We start from the raw sequence: 17417 nt of genomic DNA on the forward strand, positions 1-17417 counted from the left end.
ATAAAAATACAGCACTACAGAAGAATCACCAAATCACAAAGATAAACAAAGGAGGAAAAAATAAACCTATAGAAAAAGAAAGCCCTATAAAACAAAATGGCATTAGTAGATCCTTACCCATAAGTTCTTACAACGAATGTAAATGGATTAAATTATCCATCAAAAGATAAAGAGTAGCTGAATGGATGAAAAGAAAACAAGATCCAACTATGTGCTGCCTCCAAGAGACACACTTTTAAGCTTGAAAGACATGCATAGACAGAAAGTAAAAAGATGGAAGAACAAATTCCATGCCAGTAGTAACAAAATAGACAAACTCTTAGCTAGGCTAAGAGAAAAGAGTGAAAACTCAAATGTATATAATCAGAAATGAAAGTGGAGCTATTACAAAAAATGCCTCAGAAATTAAAGAAAATCTTGAAGGACTACTATGAACAATTATTTGTCAATAAATTTGACAGCCTAGAGAAAATGGATGAATTCCTAGAAAAATATAACCTGTCAGGGTTGAATCAGAAAATAGTAGAAAGCCTGAAAAAACCAATAACAGGGAGATTGAAATAGTAGTTAAAAATCTTTCAACAAGGGAAGCCTATGCCTAGATGACTCTAGAGCTGAATTGAATCAAACTTTCTAAAAATAATTATTACAAATACTTCTAAATTAAAAAAACAAAGGAGTTGGAAGGTGTACTTTTTGACACTTTCTATAAGCCAGTTATCACCTTTATACCTAAGCTAAGGCAAAGACACTAAAGAAAAGAAAACTACAGGCCAAGAATTCTGACAAACATTGAGGAAAAGTTTTTCAGTAAAGTATTAGTAAATCAAATTCAACAATACATCCAAAAGATTATACATCATAATCAAATGAAATTTATCTTTGGCATATGGAGTTAACATACACAAATTTGTCAATGTAATATATCAATCACATTAATAGACTGAAAGACAAAACACACATGATCTTATCAATTGGTGAAAAGGCATTAAAGTTCAACATGCTTTCTTGATTAAAAATTTGAGAGTTTAGGCATAGAAGTTCCTCAACATCATAAAGGTCATTTATTTATTTTTCTTTTTTAGCAGTGAAATATACCTTATTTTATTCACATACAATGCTACAAGTTCTCTTAAGATATTTGTAAATATCCCATAGCACCTAGGACCATGTTTTCCCAAAACTATATCCAAGGTGATATTTCATAATCAGGAAACATTTTTACATGCCCGTTACATTTCAGAGCTTTTGTCATTCTTATATTCTTCTTTCTTCATGGAAGTAAGTGCTCACTTAAATATGTGGGCTTTCTTCTGAAATTTATTTAATATATAACTGTGTCCTTGGCTTATTTGGGATTCAAGTTTTGATAAGAAAGTTGTGGCTAAATGCACATAATCACAGGCTTTCAGCAACCACACAACTGTTGATAGTGTGCAATGCAGCTGTTGATGATTAAACAATAATGAAAATTTAAGAACACTTTTGCATTGTTTTCTTTGAACCTAGAATGATGTTAAACTCTAAAATATGTCTCAAGCCAAGCAATAAGGATTACCTGCCCACTCTTCTTTTTCCTTATTTAACTTTATTTTTTAAATTAGAATCCATTTATAGAAACCCACTGATAACAACATAATCAGAAAGGAGAAATAGAAAGCCATTCCTCTGGTCCCAGGCAAGGATGCCTACTCTCACCATTTCTATTAAACATGTACCATAAGTACTATTAGGAACATAAAGAAAAGAAAAGGAAAAAAAACATTCAACTTGGATAGGAAGAAGTAAATTTACCTCTATTTGAAGATGAAATGATTCTATATATAGAAAATCCTAATGACTCCACTGACAAACCATTAACTCTAATAAATTCAATAAAGTTGCAGGATATAAAATCAACATACATATTCTGTGACATTGCTATACACAAATAACAACCTAGCCAAAAATGTAATCAAGAAAATATTTCCATTCATAACACAAATAGTACTTAGGAATACATTTTACTAAGGAGATGAAGACCAGTACACAGTACAGTTACATAGTAAAGGACTACTATGAACAATTATTTGTCAGTAAATTTGACAGCCTAGAGAAAATAAATGAATTCCTAGAAAAGTATAGCCTATAGACTATAAAATACTGTTGAAGGAAATTGAAGAAAATGCAAATAAATGAATATCCTATGCTCATGAATTAGAAAAATACTGTTAAAATGTTCATACTACCTAAAGCAATATGTAGATTCAATGCAATCCTTATAAAACCCAATGACAGTATTTACAGAAATAAGAAAAAAGCAATACTAAAATTTGTATGGAACCACAAAATATCCCAAATAGCCAAAGAAATTCTGAGAAAAAAAGTTGTAGACATAGTATTATGTGATTTAAAGTTATAAAGATATAGTAATCAGAATGATATGATGATGACATAAAAGCAGACACCCTGACCAGTGGAACAGAATAGGAAGCTCAGAAATAAATCCAAACATGTATGGTCAATTAATTTTTGACCAGGTCACCAAAAAGACACACTTGGGAAAGGATAGTCTCTTCAATAAATAGACTCATGGTAAAACTGGGTCTACACATGCAAAATAATGAAATGGAACCCTTTTCTTATGCCATAACAATTCAATAAAAATAAATAAGATACCTAAATGTAATACCTAAATCCATAAAACTCTAAAAGAAAATAGAGTGGAAAGGCCATTTGACATTAACCTTGACAATGATTTCTTAGATATCATACCTAAAAGCTAAAGTTACAAAAGTAAACAATTTTTAAAAAGAGACTATATCAAACTAAAAAGCTTCTGCACAGCAAAGAAAACAATAACAAAATGTATAGGAATTTTAAAAAGTAGGGGTGAGTGTCAAATATATAGAGGTAGAGAATAAAACAGTGGTTACCAGGGTCTAGGAAGGGACAGGAAATAGGGAGATATAGGTCAAAGCATTCCAAGCAGCAAATGTGCAGGAAAAAGCAATTGAAAGATCTAATGTACAATATAAGGACTGTTAAGACAAATTTAACAGAGTTTATTTGAGGAAAGAATTGTTTTAGAATCTGGCAGCCCTCAGAACCAGAAGAGGTTTGGAGCAACTCCATAGTGCTCTATGGTTGGAGAGGGTTTATGGACAGAAAAATGATGTACAGAAAATGAACTAAGGTACAGAAAGAGCTGCACTGGTTACAGCTTGGTATTTGCCTTATTTGAACACGGTTTGAACGGTTGGCCACCTTTGACTGGCCAGAACTTGGTGGAACTCCTAGCTATATGTTGCTGAGAATATCAACTCCTGGGTTTGCTTGTACAGGCCTGTTATACCTCCGTCTCCATTCCTTGTTAACCATGTGAAAGAGCCTTGCTTTGGGGACATTTTACTGCTTTGGCTTTCCTCTACCTCAGGAGTGCTACTCCTTCTCATTTCCTTTCTGTCATCTTGCTTTGATTGACTGGTATTAGAGAACCTCATATAGCTCAATCCCGGATCTTTGGTTTACTTACACATTCTTCCCAGGTAATCTCACCCTGTCCTGTGCCTTATTTAAATAGGAACTGTGCACTAATTGCCATAAGATGCATATCTCTAGTCTCTGCCTCTCTCCTAAAGGCCAGACTGTTATAATTAACTATCTACTTAATATAGCCATTTAGACATCTTATATCACAAACCTAAAGTATGCCCCAAAAAGAACTATCAGTTTCTAAACTGTCAACAAAACCCACTTTTATCTCATTCTCCCCATCTCTTTTAACACCACCACTCATCATTTATTCATGTACTAATGTAGAAACTATCCTTGATTCCTTTTTTCTTGATCCCTCCTTATATGGTATCCAACAGCAAGCGCCTCCAACATATTTCAGATCTTTTACTTTGCTTCCTTTTATGACTACCCCAAGGTACCATCTCATAATAATCATGGCAGCAGGCTCTGCCTCACCTTCCCATCCCAGTTCAACAGAATCTACACTCCACACAATAGATACAGTGTTTTTATTGTAAATCATATCACATCCCTTTTCTGTCCAAAGCTCTCTAATGTCTTCCCATTACATTTAGTATAAAAGCCATGCAACTGACCATGGGTCACAAACCCCTATAGGATTGTGGCCTCATTGGCCTCTCCTGTCTCTTCCTACTCTTTACTTCCCATCTCTTGGTGACCTCTCCATTATGTTATAAAAAACGCTAACATTTTTTTTCTATGTTTTAAATATGCCAATACCATTTCACCTTAGAGTCTATTTACTCGATTTTCTCCCTGCTGGAATTGTCCCCCAATTTATCTTTCCTTGGCTGACTTCTCATTTTCATTAATACATCTACTTGAGGGACAATTTTTTTAAAAATTGTACTTTAAGTTCTGGGGTACATGTGCAGATCGTGCAGGATTGTTGCATAGGTACACACATGGCAATGTGGTTTGCTGTCTCCATCCCCCCGTCACCTACATCTGGCATTTCTCCCCATGGTATCCCTCCCCAACCTCCCTACCCCCCTACTGTCCCTCCCTTATCCTCCCCACCACAGACCCCCATATGTGATGCTCCCCTCCCTGTGTCCATGTGTTCTCATTGTTCAACACCCACCTATGAGTGAGAACATGTGGTGTGTGATTTTCTGTTCTTTTGTCAGTTTGCTGAGAATGGTGGTATCCAGAATCATGGAAAGGAGATTCAACTCTGCCTGAAGAGAACAAAGTAGACTAGAAACGATGGTGTGTCTGCATTGCACCATTGGTAAAGGAGCAGATACTACATGAAGACATGAATTAAAGGCTACCAAAGAAAACAAAAAACAAACTAAAAACACTAGAAAAATGCTGAAGTCAACATTTCTCTATTTTGTTTCAGGATGGTGAAGAAGTCTACTGTTTAAAACAATAGACAGATTTTGGTTTTATTTCTAGTTCACCTATTAGTAACATAATAATTTAGACCCCTTGATAAAATGAAAGACTCAGACCCGAATATTGTGGTGCTCCTTCAACTCCAAAATTCTGAGCCTTGTCGGTAATCTTGCCTGTTGAATTAGTGTTAAAATGCTAATATTGTCTGCCTTTACTCCAGATATCAAACAGGTGTCAACCAGCAGCTTATAAAATTACACATGCCAAATTATAATAGACGAACGTGTGTGGAAAAAGATGTCGTATTGGTAATTGTACTCTTTATATTTCAGAAATTGAATGATGGGAAGGTTCATGAACATGAGAAATATATAGAATATTATTTGGTCCTGGATAATGGTGAGGTAAGTATATGAGATAAATATGTTGTACTTCAAAACTCCCATTTACATATATTTATTATGTGAAATATGAAATGTCTGGATGAGATTTAAATAATCACAAATATGAGATATGGTTACAGATTTTTCTAAACCTTTGAAATTTGACATTTGTAATTAAGCTGACATGATCTCTTCCTTTTGGCGATATCAGGGCAATTGATATGATATGCATAAATTGAATTGTTGGCCCTTATAATGTTATTTTCTTATTGACTTTATAGCACCTAACTTAGTTTCCAATTAAATTCTTCTGTCATTTTGCCTTTTATTAAGTTGTTAAATCATTTGTAAATTAGAAATTATTCTCATTAGGGATACAATATAAAAGCTTATATTGGTCAATATGAAAGCTCAGTGAATGGAATCCTCTGAAAAGGCAAATCTTTGGTGATAGTCACTGTTTTATATAACAGTGCATTTTCATATACTGGATTTTCTAAATGTGGAATCCACACATGTAAGGAAATGTAAGTTAACTCTTAGCTCAGGCCCTAAAGCTCTGACCTTACTTATTGTGCTTAATTCATATACTGTCCATATATCTATCTCTTAAATTAATAAGATATTTCTTTTGCTAAATCTGCACAGCTTAGAAAATCATAGAATTTAAGTGAAAATACATTTGGAATAATTCTTTAGAGCATTATACTGAACTAGTACTTCAGAAGAGAAACATCTTATTCACTCCCCAATTGCTTTAATGTAGCTAGATGAATAGGAATCAATTTAATTCTAACTTTTAATTAACTTTAATAGCTAATCTTTAATTAAAATCAATAACATAAGAGAAGTTGCTTTTTAGCCTTTCAAGTATATTAATTTTTATCAATGTCCATATTCTTTCTTAATTTTTCTTTTAGTTTAAAAAGTACAATGAGGATCAAGATGAGATCAGAAAGAGGGTGTTTGAGATGGCTAATTATGTCAACATGGTAAGACATATTTTATTACCTGCAGTTTTAAACAGTTTGCTAGGAGATGCCTTTGGGTTTTTCAATGAATGCACATGAAGCAGGGAGGGAAAGAAAAGGCCCCTGGGACCGATTGGCTGACTGGCATGATCACAACTTTTGCTACTTATGTGAACATGAATATTAACGCCACAAACCAACACATTTCTTATTTACCTGCCACACTATTCTCAGGTATAAGAGGACATAAAAACCGGTTTTATTTGGGTGCACTGTGTTTTCCAAATATTCACTAAGAAAATGCTGAAGACCAAAAACTAGCAGAAAAGAAATAAGATCAGAGCAGAACTAAAGGAGATAGAGACACAAAAACCCTTCAAAAAATCAGTAGATCCAGGAGCGCTTTTTTGAAAAGATCAACAAAATAGACTGCTAGCCAGATTAATAAAAAAGAAAAGGGAAAAGAATCAAGTAGATGCAATAAAAAAAAAAAACAATAAAAGGGATATCACCACTGATCCCACAGAAATACACACTACCATCAGAGATTACTACAAATAGCTCTGCTCACATAAACCAGTAAACCAGGAAGAAATGGATAAATTCCTAGACACTTGTACTCTGCCAAGCCTAAACCAGGAGAAAGTTGAAACCCTGAATAGACCAATAACAAGGGCTGAAGTAGAGGCAGCAATCAATAGCCTACCAATCAAAAAAGTCCAGGTGTGTTCACAGCCTAATTCTACCAGATGTACAAAAAGGAGCTGGTTCCATTCCTTCTGAAACTATCAAACAATACAAAAGGAGAGAATCCTCCCTAACTCATTTTATGAGACAACATCATCCTGATACAAAAACCAGTCAGAGACTCAACTAAAAAAGAAAACTTCAGGCCAATATCCATGATGAACATCGACACAAGAATCTTCAATAAAATACTGGCAAACAGATTGCAACAGCACATCAAGAAGCTTATTCATCACGACCAAGCAGGCTTCATCCCAGGGATGCAAGGCTGGTTCAATATACGCAAATCCAGAAATGTAATCCATCACATAAACCCAACTGAAGACAAAAACCACATGATTATCTCAATAGATGCAGAGAAGGCCTTCAATAAAATTCAACAGCCCTTCATGCTAAAAACTCTCAATAAACTAGGTATTGACAGAATGTATCATAAAATGATAAAAGCTATATATGAAAAACCTACAGCCAATATCATACTGAATGGGCAAAAGCTGGAAGTATTCCCTTTGAAATCTGGCACTAGACAAGGATGCCCTCTCTCACCACTCCTATTCAACATAGTATTGGAAGTTCTAGCCAGAGCAATCAGGCAAGAAAAAGAAATAAAGTATTCAATTAGGAAAGGATAAAGTCAAACTGTCTCTATTTGCAGATGACATGATTGTATATCTAGAAGACCGTATTGTCTCAACCCGAAATCTTCTCAAACTGATAAGCAACTTCAGCAAAGTCTCAGGATACAAAATCAATGTGCAGAAATCACGAGCATTCCTATATATCAATAACAGACTTAAAGAGAGCCAAATCAAGTGTGAACTCCCATTCACAATTGCTACAAAGAGAATAAAATACCTAGGAATACAACTAACAATGGATGTAAAGGATGTCTTCTGGAAGAACTACAAACCACTGCTCAATGAAATAAGAGAGGACACAAACATATGGAGAAATATTCCATGCTCATGGTTATGAATAATCAATATCGTGAAAATGGCCATACTGCCCAAAGTAATCTGTAGATTCAATGCTATCCCCATCAAGCTACCACTGACCTTCTTCACAGAACTGGAAAAATCACTTTAAACTTCATATGGAATCACAAAAGACCCCACATAGCCAAGACAATTCTAATCAAAAAGAACAAAGCTGGATGCATCACACTGCCAGACTTCAAACTATACTACAAGGCTACAATAATCAAAACAGCCTGGTACTGGTACCGAAACAGAGACATAGACCAATGGAACAGAACAGAGACCCCAGAAGAAACACCACACATCTACAACCATCTGATCTTTGACAAACCTGGCAAAGCAAGCAATGGGGAAAGGACTCCATGTTTAATAAACAGTGTTGGGAAAACTGGCTAGCAATGTGCAGAAAGCAGAAACTGGACCCCTACCTGTCACCTTACACTAAAATTAACTCCAGATGGATCAAAGATTTAAACATAAAACCTAACACTGTAAAAACACTAGGAGAAAACCTAGGCAAAACCATCCAGAACATAGGCATAGGCAAGGAGGTCATGACTAAAACACAGAAAGCAATGGCAACAAAAGGCAAGATAGCAAATGGGATCTAATTAAACTCCAGAGCCTCTGTACAACAAAAGAAACAATCATTAGAGTGAACTGGCAACCAACAGTTCACTGTTGGTTGGGAATGGGAAAAAATTTTTGCAATCTACTCATCTGACAAAGGGTTAATATCCAGAATGTACAAAGAACTAAAACAGATACACAAGAAAAAAACAAGCCCATTCAAAAGTGGGTGAAGGATATGAACAGACACTTTTCAAAAGAAGATATATATGAGGCCAACAAATATATGAAAAAATGCTCATCATCATTGGTCATTAGGGAAATGCAAATCAAAACCACACTGAGATACTATCTCATGCCAGTTAGAATGGTGATCATTAAAAAAATCTGGAGACAACAGATGCTGGAGACTGTGTGGAGAGATAGGAACACTCTTAGACAGTTGGTGGGAGTGTAAATTAGTTCAACCATTGTGGAAGACAGTGTGGCGATTTCTCAAGGATCTAAAAATAGAAATTCCATTTGACCCAGCAATCCCAGTACTGGGTATATACCCAAAGAACTATAAATCATTCTACTATAAAGACCCTTGCACACGTATGTTCATTGCAGCCCTGTGTACAATAGCAAAGACCTGGAACCAACCCACATGCCCATCAATGATAGACTGGACAAAGAAAATGTGGTACATATACACCATGGAACACTATGCAGCCATAAAAAACGATGAGTCCGTGTCCTTTGCAGGGACTTAGATGAATCTGGAAACCATCATTCTCAGCAAACTGACACAAGAACAGAAAGCCAAACACCATATGTTCTCACTTCTAAGTGGGTGTTGAACAAGGAGAACACATGGACTCAGGGAGAGGAACATCACACACTGGAGGCAGTTGGGGGGATAGCGGAGAGACAGCAGAGAATGGGGAGGGAAGGGAAGGTAGGGTGGGATAACATGGGGAGAAATGCCAGATATACTATGCACCTAAAGTAAAATAAATAAATTAAAAAAAAAAAAAGAAAGAAAATGCTGGAGACCAGATCCCAACAGAAAGCTGGTCCAGAGGGGAAAAAATTAAAAAGTGTCAAGCACTGTCACAATAGCAGATTTCATAAACAATTATCTCATGTAATCTCCAGAAAAATCCTAAATATTAACCAAGCCTAATGTAGAACTAAGGAAACATGGTCTCAGAAACAAAGTAACCTCTCTAAGATCACAAAGTGAGAAAAGGATAGTCATGAAGTTTCAATATAGATTTTTCAGATTTCCAAACCCATTTGAGTCATACAACTGTTGACTGTGTTCTTTAGATATGATTGTTTTCTAGTTTCCAAAATATTTTAAAAATGATTTTACAATCTTTAATATTAAATACTAATTCTTAGTTTTCTGTTCATTGGATATATAGTTAGCATACTTATTTTGAAATGAATGAGTCTCTTTGTGGTATCCTATAAATGCTCTAATTTTTTGTTATAAAACATAATGCTGTAATATACTTGTTTTGATACACATATACACAGGGAAGTGATTACCATAGTCAATATATGTGAAAAAAATAATTTATTTTCTATGCTGATGGGAATAATTTGTGAAGGGCTAAACAGTGATAATGCAGGAAAGACAGAAGAATTGTTGGAATAATCTTGAGTGGGGAGATATGGGGCATTTAGTACATGAGTGGAGAAACTGACCTTACACTCAGAGGTTGTTCTTTCATATAGCAGATGGGGAGGTGCAGGGAGTTTGGACAAGAATAGGTGATAAGATAAACTTGTGGTGGGAGCTTATGGACATTCCCTTCAGATTGCTCTTAAACTCTCAGTGAATGTGGAAGCAAGGACAACTGTGAAAGTCTGATTTAAGAAAATGTCGGAATTATTAAGAAAGAAGAGTATAAAAAAGGTGTGCAGAAAACAGTTTGTAAATGGAATTTTAAAATACAGCAATTTTATCGGAGAGTGTTAAGGACTACTTGAGGTTAATAGTCACAGCTTTAAAGTGAGCAATCAAAACGGTGTGTATTCTCCTGATGTGTATTCCCCTGTGTTCAAAGGCAGAAAGAGGGGAAAGTTGCTTTTAACCAGGATTGGAGTTTTGTGAGATGAGTAAAATTGAGCAAGAAAGGAACAAGGAAGTTGAGGGAATAATCAAGGGAAGGATGATAACATAGCTGAATTTTTAACTTCACTTTCAGTAACTGCACTCCTCAGAGGTTTTTCTTGTTTACCAAACCATCTAAAAAACAAATATTTAAGGTTTTTAGCCAAAAGTTGCTGGTGAGAATGTCTGTCACTGTGCAATTTTAGAAACTATAGTAGTAATTTCAGCTTTTATCCTTGGAGTAAGCATATTGTGTCATAAGCTCAACTCATTATTTCTAAAGTTTATCCCATATGCATTGTGGGTTATTTGGTTCAATCCATGTTTAAGATCAGAGGATCACTGTCTCAGTCTGAAAATACATAAACAGGGTAGCTTATAAATGACAGCAACTTACTGCTCACAGTTCTGGGGCCTGGGAAGTCCAAATCAAGTTCCACCAGGACTTAGTTTCTGGTGAAGGTTGTCAGCTGCTTTCTAACTGTGCCTTTATATGATGGAAGGGAAAAACCAGTATTTCATTCATGAGGCCCCACTCTCATGACCTAATCACCTCCCAAAGGCCCCATCTCCTAATAACACCATCACCTTAGGGTTTAGGATTTCAACATAAAAATTTTAGGGGACACAAACATTTAAACTATAGCAACTACTTAGCTTATTGTAAATGCATCAATGTACAACATTTCATCGTATCATGTTACTTCGCGAATGCCTCTACTGAGCCAACTTTGCTAATTCTCAAATATTCTGACTCTAGGAGCACTGAAAAACATAAAAGCAATTGAAGCCATAATCATGGGACACTGACACAAAATTAAAGTATTTCTTAGTAGCACAAGAAGGAATATTTTGTCTTAATAGGGTCCTTTTTCCCCATAAAAAGGAGTTTACAGACCTAAACTATCTTAGTGTATCTGTTTTTGGTTTGAAAGGGAGTTTTAGTGTCTACAAAATAATAGATACATTCTGTTTCACAATTATGCTTGGAAATAAGGTTTTTATATACTGCTGTTATAAATGTTTTAAAATATAAAATATATTGAAAATGTTTAAAAATGATATCACCATTATAAGTCATTCTTTGCCATATATTGTCTTTGGACAGCTTTATAAAAAGCTCAATACTCACGTGGCCTTAGTTGGTATGGAAATCTGGACTGACAAGGATAAGATAAAGATAACCCCAAACGCAAGCTTCACCTTGGAAAATTTTTCTAAATGGAGGGGGAGTGTTCTCTCGAGAAGAAAGCATCATGATATTGCTCAGTTAATCACGTATGTACAGATTTTCCTCCATTGCATACTATGTGGTATTCAGTGGTAGCTCTTCTGAGCCTTGGCAAAGTGAGGTATACACATAGGAGAGTAGACATTTACAAAGCACTTACTTGGATTATATGTCAAATATGTACTTATTTTGCATCCAAATATTCTCTTTTTTTCAAAGAAAAGACAGGGCCAAATATTTAGCAATGATTCACCAAAAGTTTGTTTTTATTGGGTATACAGGAAGAAAAGACAAGTTTATGTAAGAGAGTTTTTGATTTAGTGTTTAAAAAAGAACTGATTGACGTTAGGCTCAAGTTAGAAGAAACCTCTAAGGTATTATTAGAAGAAAAATTGAGTGTTATATTGTAACCCCACATTTTCCCTAATTTACTTCCTGCTGAAATGACCAGTTAAGAACAATATGGGAAATAAATCTAATGGCTGTAAATTTTATGAGACTGAAGGATGTACCTCAAAAGAGTCAAGAAAATGCTGCTGGATAGCTGGATAATATTTAGTTGAAATTAGACAGAAGGAAGCAGTAAGAATTGACTTGAAGTTACTGGAGAGTCTGTTACCCAAGAAAACCACGAACTTCATGGGAAATTAGTGAACTATGTCCTGCCATAATTAGTTAATATTTCTTTGCTTGTCATCTGTTACTGTGTAACAAATGAGCCCAGAATTTCCGGGCTTGAAATAAGGCTTCTTCACTGATATAACTGGCATCTGGGCTCATTTGGCTGAAACAGTGAGTCTGGTTGGTCATGTCTCTATATTGCCTTTCATGTGCCTAACTTGAGCTTCCTTCAATGTGGCTATCTTAGAGTAGGTGGACTTATTACTAGGTGTCTAGCTTTTCTCAGAATAAGCATTTCAAAATGTACAAGGTATTGCATCAAGGTTTTTTATGATGTAACTACAAAAGTCACAGGGTGTCACTATGGGTACAGTCTCTTAATCAAGGGTAACTTGTAGGGCCAATCCAGATTCAAGGGGAAGGCACTGCTCTGGCTGAGAATACTGCAAGGCTGGTTCATTAGGGGGCCATCTTTGGAAAGTAGCTGATACAATTTCTTAACTTAGAAAGGTGAGTTATAGACTCAAGAGCCCATTCTTGTTGGGGGCACTTAGTGACTACTTTCCAAGGTCTCATAGCTGGTAAGTAGTGAGGGATCTGAACTCTTACCAGCCTGGCACCAGAGCCAGACAAATTGCTGAATATTCCATCACTGTACAGTAATAGTGTAGAAGGTTAAAAATAATAGATGAGATGATAAATGTATAGGTAAAAATAAATGGTGATACATGCCAAGAATAGATTCCTTGAAGAGATCAGAAAAAAATGAAAACAGATTAAAAATACAATGAAAGGAAATATTTGTTCTTCCATTTATGCAATTCAAGTCTTACCATTTATCAAAATAACAAAAGATACCTATATTTAGGTATAAGTAGGTATAAATGGTGCATCAAAATATACTGTATTCACTTAAAAGATATACCAAAGTAGGTAACTCCAAAATAAAGGAATTGTTATTTTTTTGCAAATGAGCAAGTGGGGAAAATTGAAACCACAAAAATGTAGAATAAAGTGTAAATATCTTTATGATATAATTTTAAAAGAAAATACAGCTATCATAAATCTTTTAAATATGCATAATGTAAAATATATTTTTAAAATAAGTATCTGATATCAGATTACAGAGATAAAATCTGCAGGAAATGGAAAGTTGTATGATTTTCTAATTTTCTCATTTTACTTACATAGCAGAATTGATATTCTCTATTTTTAATATTGTTTCATGGGAAAATACAGGTTCAATTTCCCATGTAAATCATCTTCTAAGGAAATTAAAAACTTGTTGCAAACTTTGCAAATTTCTAGACACAAATAGAGCCAGAATCTTGTACAGATAGCCAAGAAACTAAAAGGAAAGAGCATGAAATTACCAAAGATTAATAGAAAAATTAAAAGGAACCAAAAAGGAAAATTAAAATTACCAAAGATAAGACACATTATCTACATAAGTGCAAACGGTTCAAAACCCTCTCCAGTATAAAAATTATGTGAATAATATAAATGATCAATAATACAAATGCTTTCAAAATGTGCCCAATCTCTAAACCTCCTGTAGCTAAAACAGTGCTAATGTAAAACAAAAGTACATGATTTAAAAATACATGAATAAAATATAAATAAAAACAAAGCATGTGTGGTAATGCTAATATCAAAAGAAGATACACACAAACATTGGGATCAAAAAAGCCTTACTTTTTCTTCACAAGGGATCTATTTCACAATGAAAAGTGTTATAATCAGAAGTGACAGAAACTATGCAACATGATTATATCTAGGTGTTTGGCTCTGAAGTGATACAAAAGCCATTCTATAGAAAAATATCTTACACAAATTCAAAAACTGAAGAAAAATATGAGAGTGAAGGTTCACAGTGAGTTTTTCTGCTAACTATTAAGAGTTTTGGATGAATTGCCTATAAAAATAGAGCTAAGCATAATTTGTTGTACCAACTTAATCCTTTCTTGCAGAGCCACAGAACTTTCTGGAACGACTGTGGGTCTTGCGTTTATGTCTACAATGTGCTCTCCTTATCATTCTGTTGGCATTGTTCAGGTTTGTATGATGATAAACTGTTGGTTCTATCATTTACGGTTACCAAATGCATTTTCAAAAATCTGTAGAGAAGATCATGATAGTTTTTCTCCTTTAGTCTGTTGACAGGGTAAATAACATTGATTTCAAATGTTGAACTAATTTTGCATTCCAGGGTAAATGCAGCATAGTCATAATGCATTATCTTTTAAACATATTGTTTAATTCAACATGTTAATATATCTTTAGAGTCTTTGCATCTATATTCATGAGTACTATTGATCTATAATATTATTCTCCGGTAATATGTGTTTTTAGGTTTTATTATCATAGTAAAGTTAGCCATGAATGAGTTGTGATATGGTTCCACCTGTTTGATTTTCTGAAATATTGACGTACAATTGGTATTATTACTTTCTAAAATGTTTGATACAAGGGTAAAACCATATGGAACTGGAGTTTTCTTTTGGAATGATTTTTAACTACACATTTAATTTCTTCCATTCTGGTCTATCTCTACTTGAGTGAACATTGGTAGTTCATGTCTTTAAAGAAAGCTGTTTGTTAAAGATAACAAAAATCTGTTGTTAATATCCTTTTTTATTCATTCAATATTTGCAGATTTTTTAATGACATCCTCTCTCTCTCATTCCTATTATTATTGTGTATCCTTTTTTTTTTGTGGTCAGTCTGGCTAGGGGTTTCTTAGTTTATTGATCTTCTTTAAAGAAACGGCAGCATTTGATTTCATTGATTCTCTCTACATTTTTCTGCTGTCAATTTTATTGATTTCTGTTTTTATTTCCATCCTTTTGCTTATTCTGCATCAAATTTATTCTTTAATGCTATAAATTTTCCACCATGTACTGCCTATGCAAGATATTTAGATATGTGTGCTTTTATTTTTGTTTAGTTCAAAAATATTTTTTAATCTCTTCTTTGACTCATACATTTAGGTGTGCTGTAATAATTTCTATTGTTGATTTTATGTTTAATTCTGTTGGGGTTGGGAACATACTTCAAAGAATTTTAATAATTGTAGTTATTTTGAGGTTTGATCCTAGTCAGTGCCTCCTATAAACTAGAAAATAATTATCTCCTGTTGCTGAATGGTGTTTTCTATAATTGTCAATCATGTCAAGTTAATTTATTGCATTATTTGGGTCATTTAATTTTAATGGATAGAGCACATTGAAGTAACCATGTATAATTATAAATTTGCCTGTTTCTTCTTTCAATCCTCTAAGATTTTAGTTCATGTTTTTTGAAGTTCTGTTGTTAGATAGATACGTATAGTTGTATAGATAAGTCTAGTTCTTACGTCTTCTTGGAAAATTGACCCTTTCATCATGTCAGGATCCTGAAATATTTATCTGTAAAATATTCCTTGAAGTCTATTTTGTTGGATATTATGGTTATTTCAACATTTTGTGACCAATGTAGGATAATACATCCTTTATTTTTAATCTGTGTATTTCTTTATGTTTAGAGAAGATTTCTGGTAGATAGTATGTACTTGGGTTTTACTTTTTCATCAAATCTGACAGTCTTATTTGTTAAATTTAGATCATTTATATGTAATATAATAATTGACATTGTTGAACTAAAAATGTTCTCTCTTGGTGTTTTTTATTCCATGTAGTCTTTGGTTTTTGGCCTTAAGGAAAAATAACAGTTTTTAAAAATAATTATATTTATCTCCATTTTTAGCTTTTATTGATAACACTGTTTTCAATGGTTACTTGAGGACTTATTCATACATCTCTACCCATCAGTTTACCTTGAAATAGTTGTACAATGCTGCACATGCCATGTACAGACTTGTTAAGAGTATGTCTCTAACTCTTCCTTCCCATCTACTGTGCTATTATCATATGTTTAACTTTATATCACCAAAAATACACAATACATTCCTAGTTCTGCTTTAGAGATCCATCTTTCATTGCAATTTAAAATAAAAAAAATAGTTTTCATTTGCACAACAAACCCCCATGACACAGTTTACCTATGTAACAATCCTGTACCTGTACCTGTGAACTTAAAATAGATTTTTAAAAAAATTTTATATTTACCATCACATTATTGCATTATCAGCACTTTTTACTTCTCTATAAAAATCCGAATTTCTATCTACTATTATATATTTTTTCTTTTCAAGGGCATTTTAAAACATTCCTTATAGTACACTAAATTCTTTCAGTTTTGTTTGTCTGAGGAAGGCTTTATCTTACTTTCATTTTGAATATATTTTCACAGACCTTTGGATGTCCTGTAAGCCAAATTTACTGGTGGATTCAAGGGAAGCTATAGTTGTCTATCTGCCTTGTCCTTGTTAGTGTAAAAATGCTCTTTCCAGGTTTCTACATCCTAGGTAGAAATGGAATTAATGTTATTTTTTAGTTAGTATCTTTTGAGTCCAGATTCATAATAGGCTTCATGGATATGCAGAAATAGTAAAGTACATATTTTCAAACTTGAAATAGCTTGCCATAAAATTGGAAGAGAAACTTGCCTACTTAAAGCAATAGTTCTAACATATAGTAGGTAGCTTAGTGCTACTTTACAGAATTGAAAACAATGCTAGGAATTCATAAGAGAGGATTGTTGATGAAGATTAACATAGTCAAGAAAAGTTGCATTAAGATGGACCTCAGCCTGTAATCCCAGTATTTTGGGAGGCTGAGGCAGGTGGAACACCTGAGGCCAGGAGTTCGAGACCAGTCTGGCCAACATGGCAAAACCCCATCTCTATTAAAAATACAAAAAGGTAGCTGGGTGTGGTGGTGGGCACCTGTAATTCCAGGGACTTGGAAGGCTGAAGCAGGAGAATTGCTTCAACCCAGGAGGTGGAGGTTGCAGTGAGCAGAGATTGCGCCATTGCACTGCAGCCTGGGCAACAAGAGCAAGACATCA

The 17417-nt window shown here is 34.2% G+C and overlaps 1 protein-coding gene across 9 annotated transcripts in view; it reads left to right on the plus strand.

Moving 5' to 3' along the window:
* Positions 1-17417, plus strand: part of ADAM28 (ADAM metallopeptidase domain 28) — a 75006-nt gene that overhangs the window by 19710 nt on the left and 37879 nt on the right. For 8 of the 9 annotated variants that reach the window (XR_001831195.2, XR_005203536.1, XM_017549757.2 and 5 more), the window contains 4 exons: positions 5196-5267; positions 6167-6238; positions 11727-11896; positions 14441-14525. Coding sequence is in view for 7 of the 9 variants with exons in the window: in XM_017549757.2 (XP_017405246.1) it covers positions 5196-5267; positions 6167-6238; positions 11727-11896; positions 14441-14525 (399 nt within the window). In the remaining 2 variants the exon portion in view is untranslated. The remainder of the gene's footprint in view (positions 1-5195; positions 5268-6166; positions 6239-11726; positions 11897-14440; positions 14526-17417) is intronic. The other variant, XM_017549759.2, reaches the window with a different exon arrangement.

The sequence above is a fragment of the Cebus imitator genome, unplaced genomic scaffold (genome assembly GCF_001604975.1).
Source record: "Cebus imitator isolate Cc_AM_T3 unplaced genomic scaffold, Cebus_imitator-1.0 Scaffold221, whole genome shotgun sequence".
Lineage (NCBI taxonomy): Eukaryota > Metazoa > Chordata > Mammalia > Primates > Cebidae > Cebus > Cebus imitator.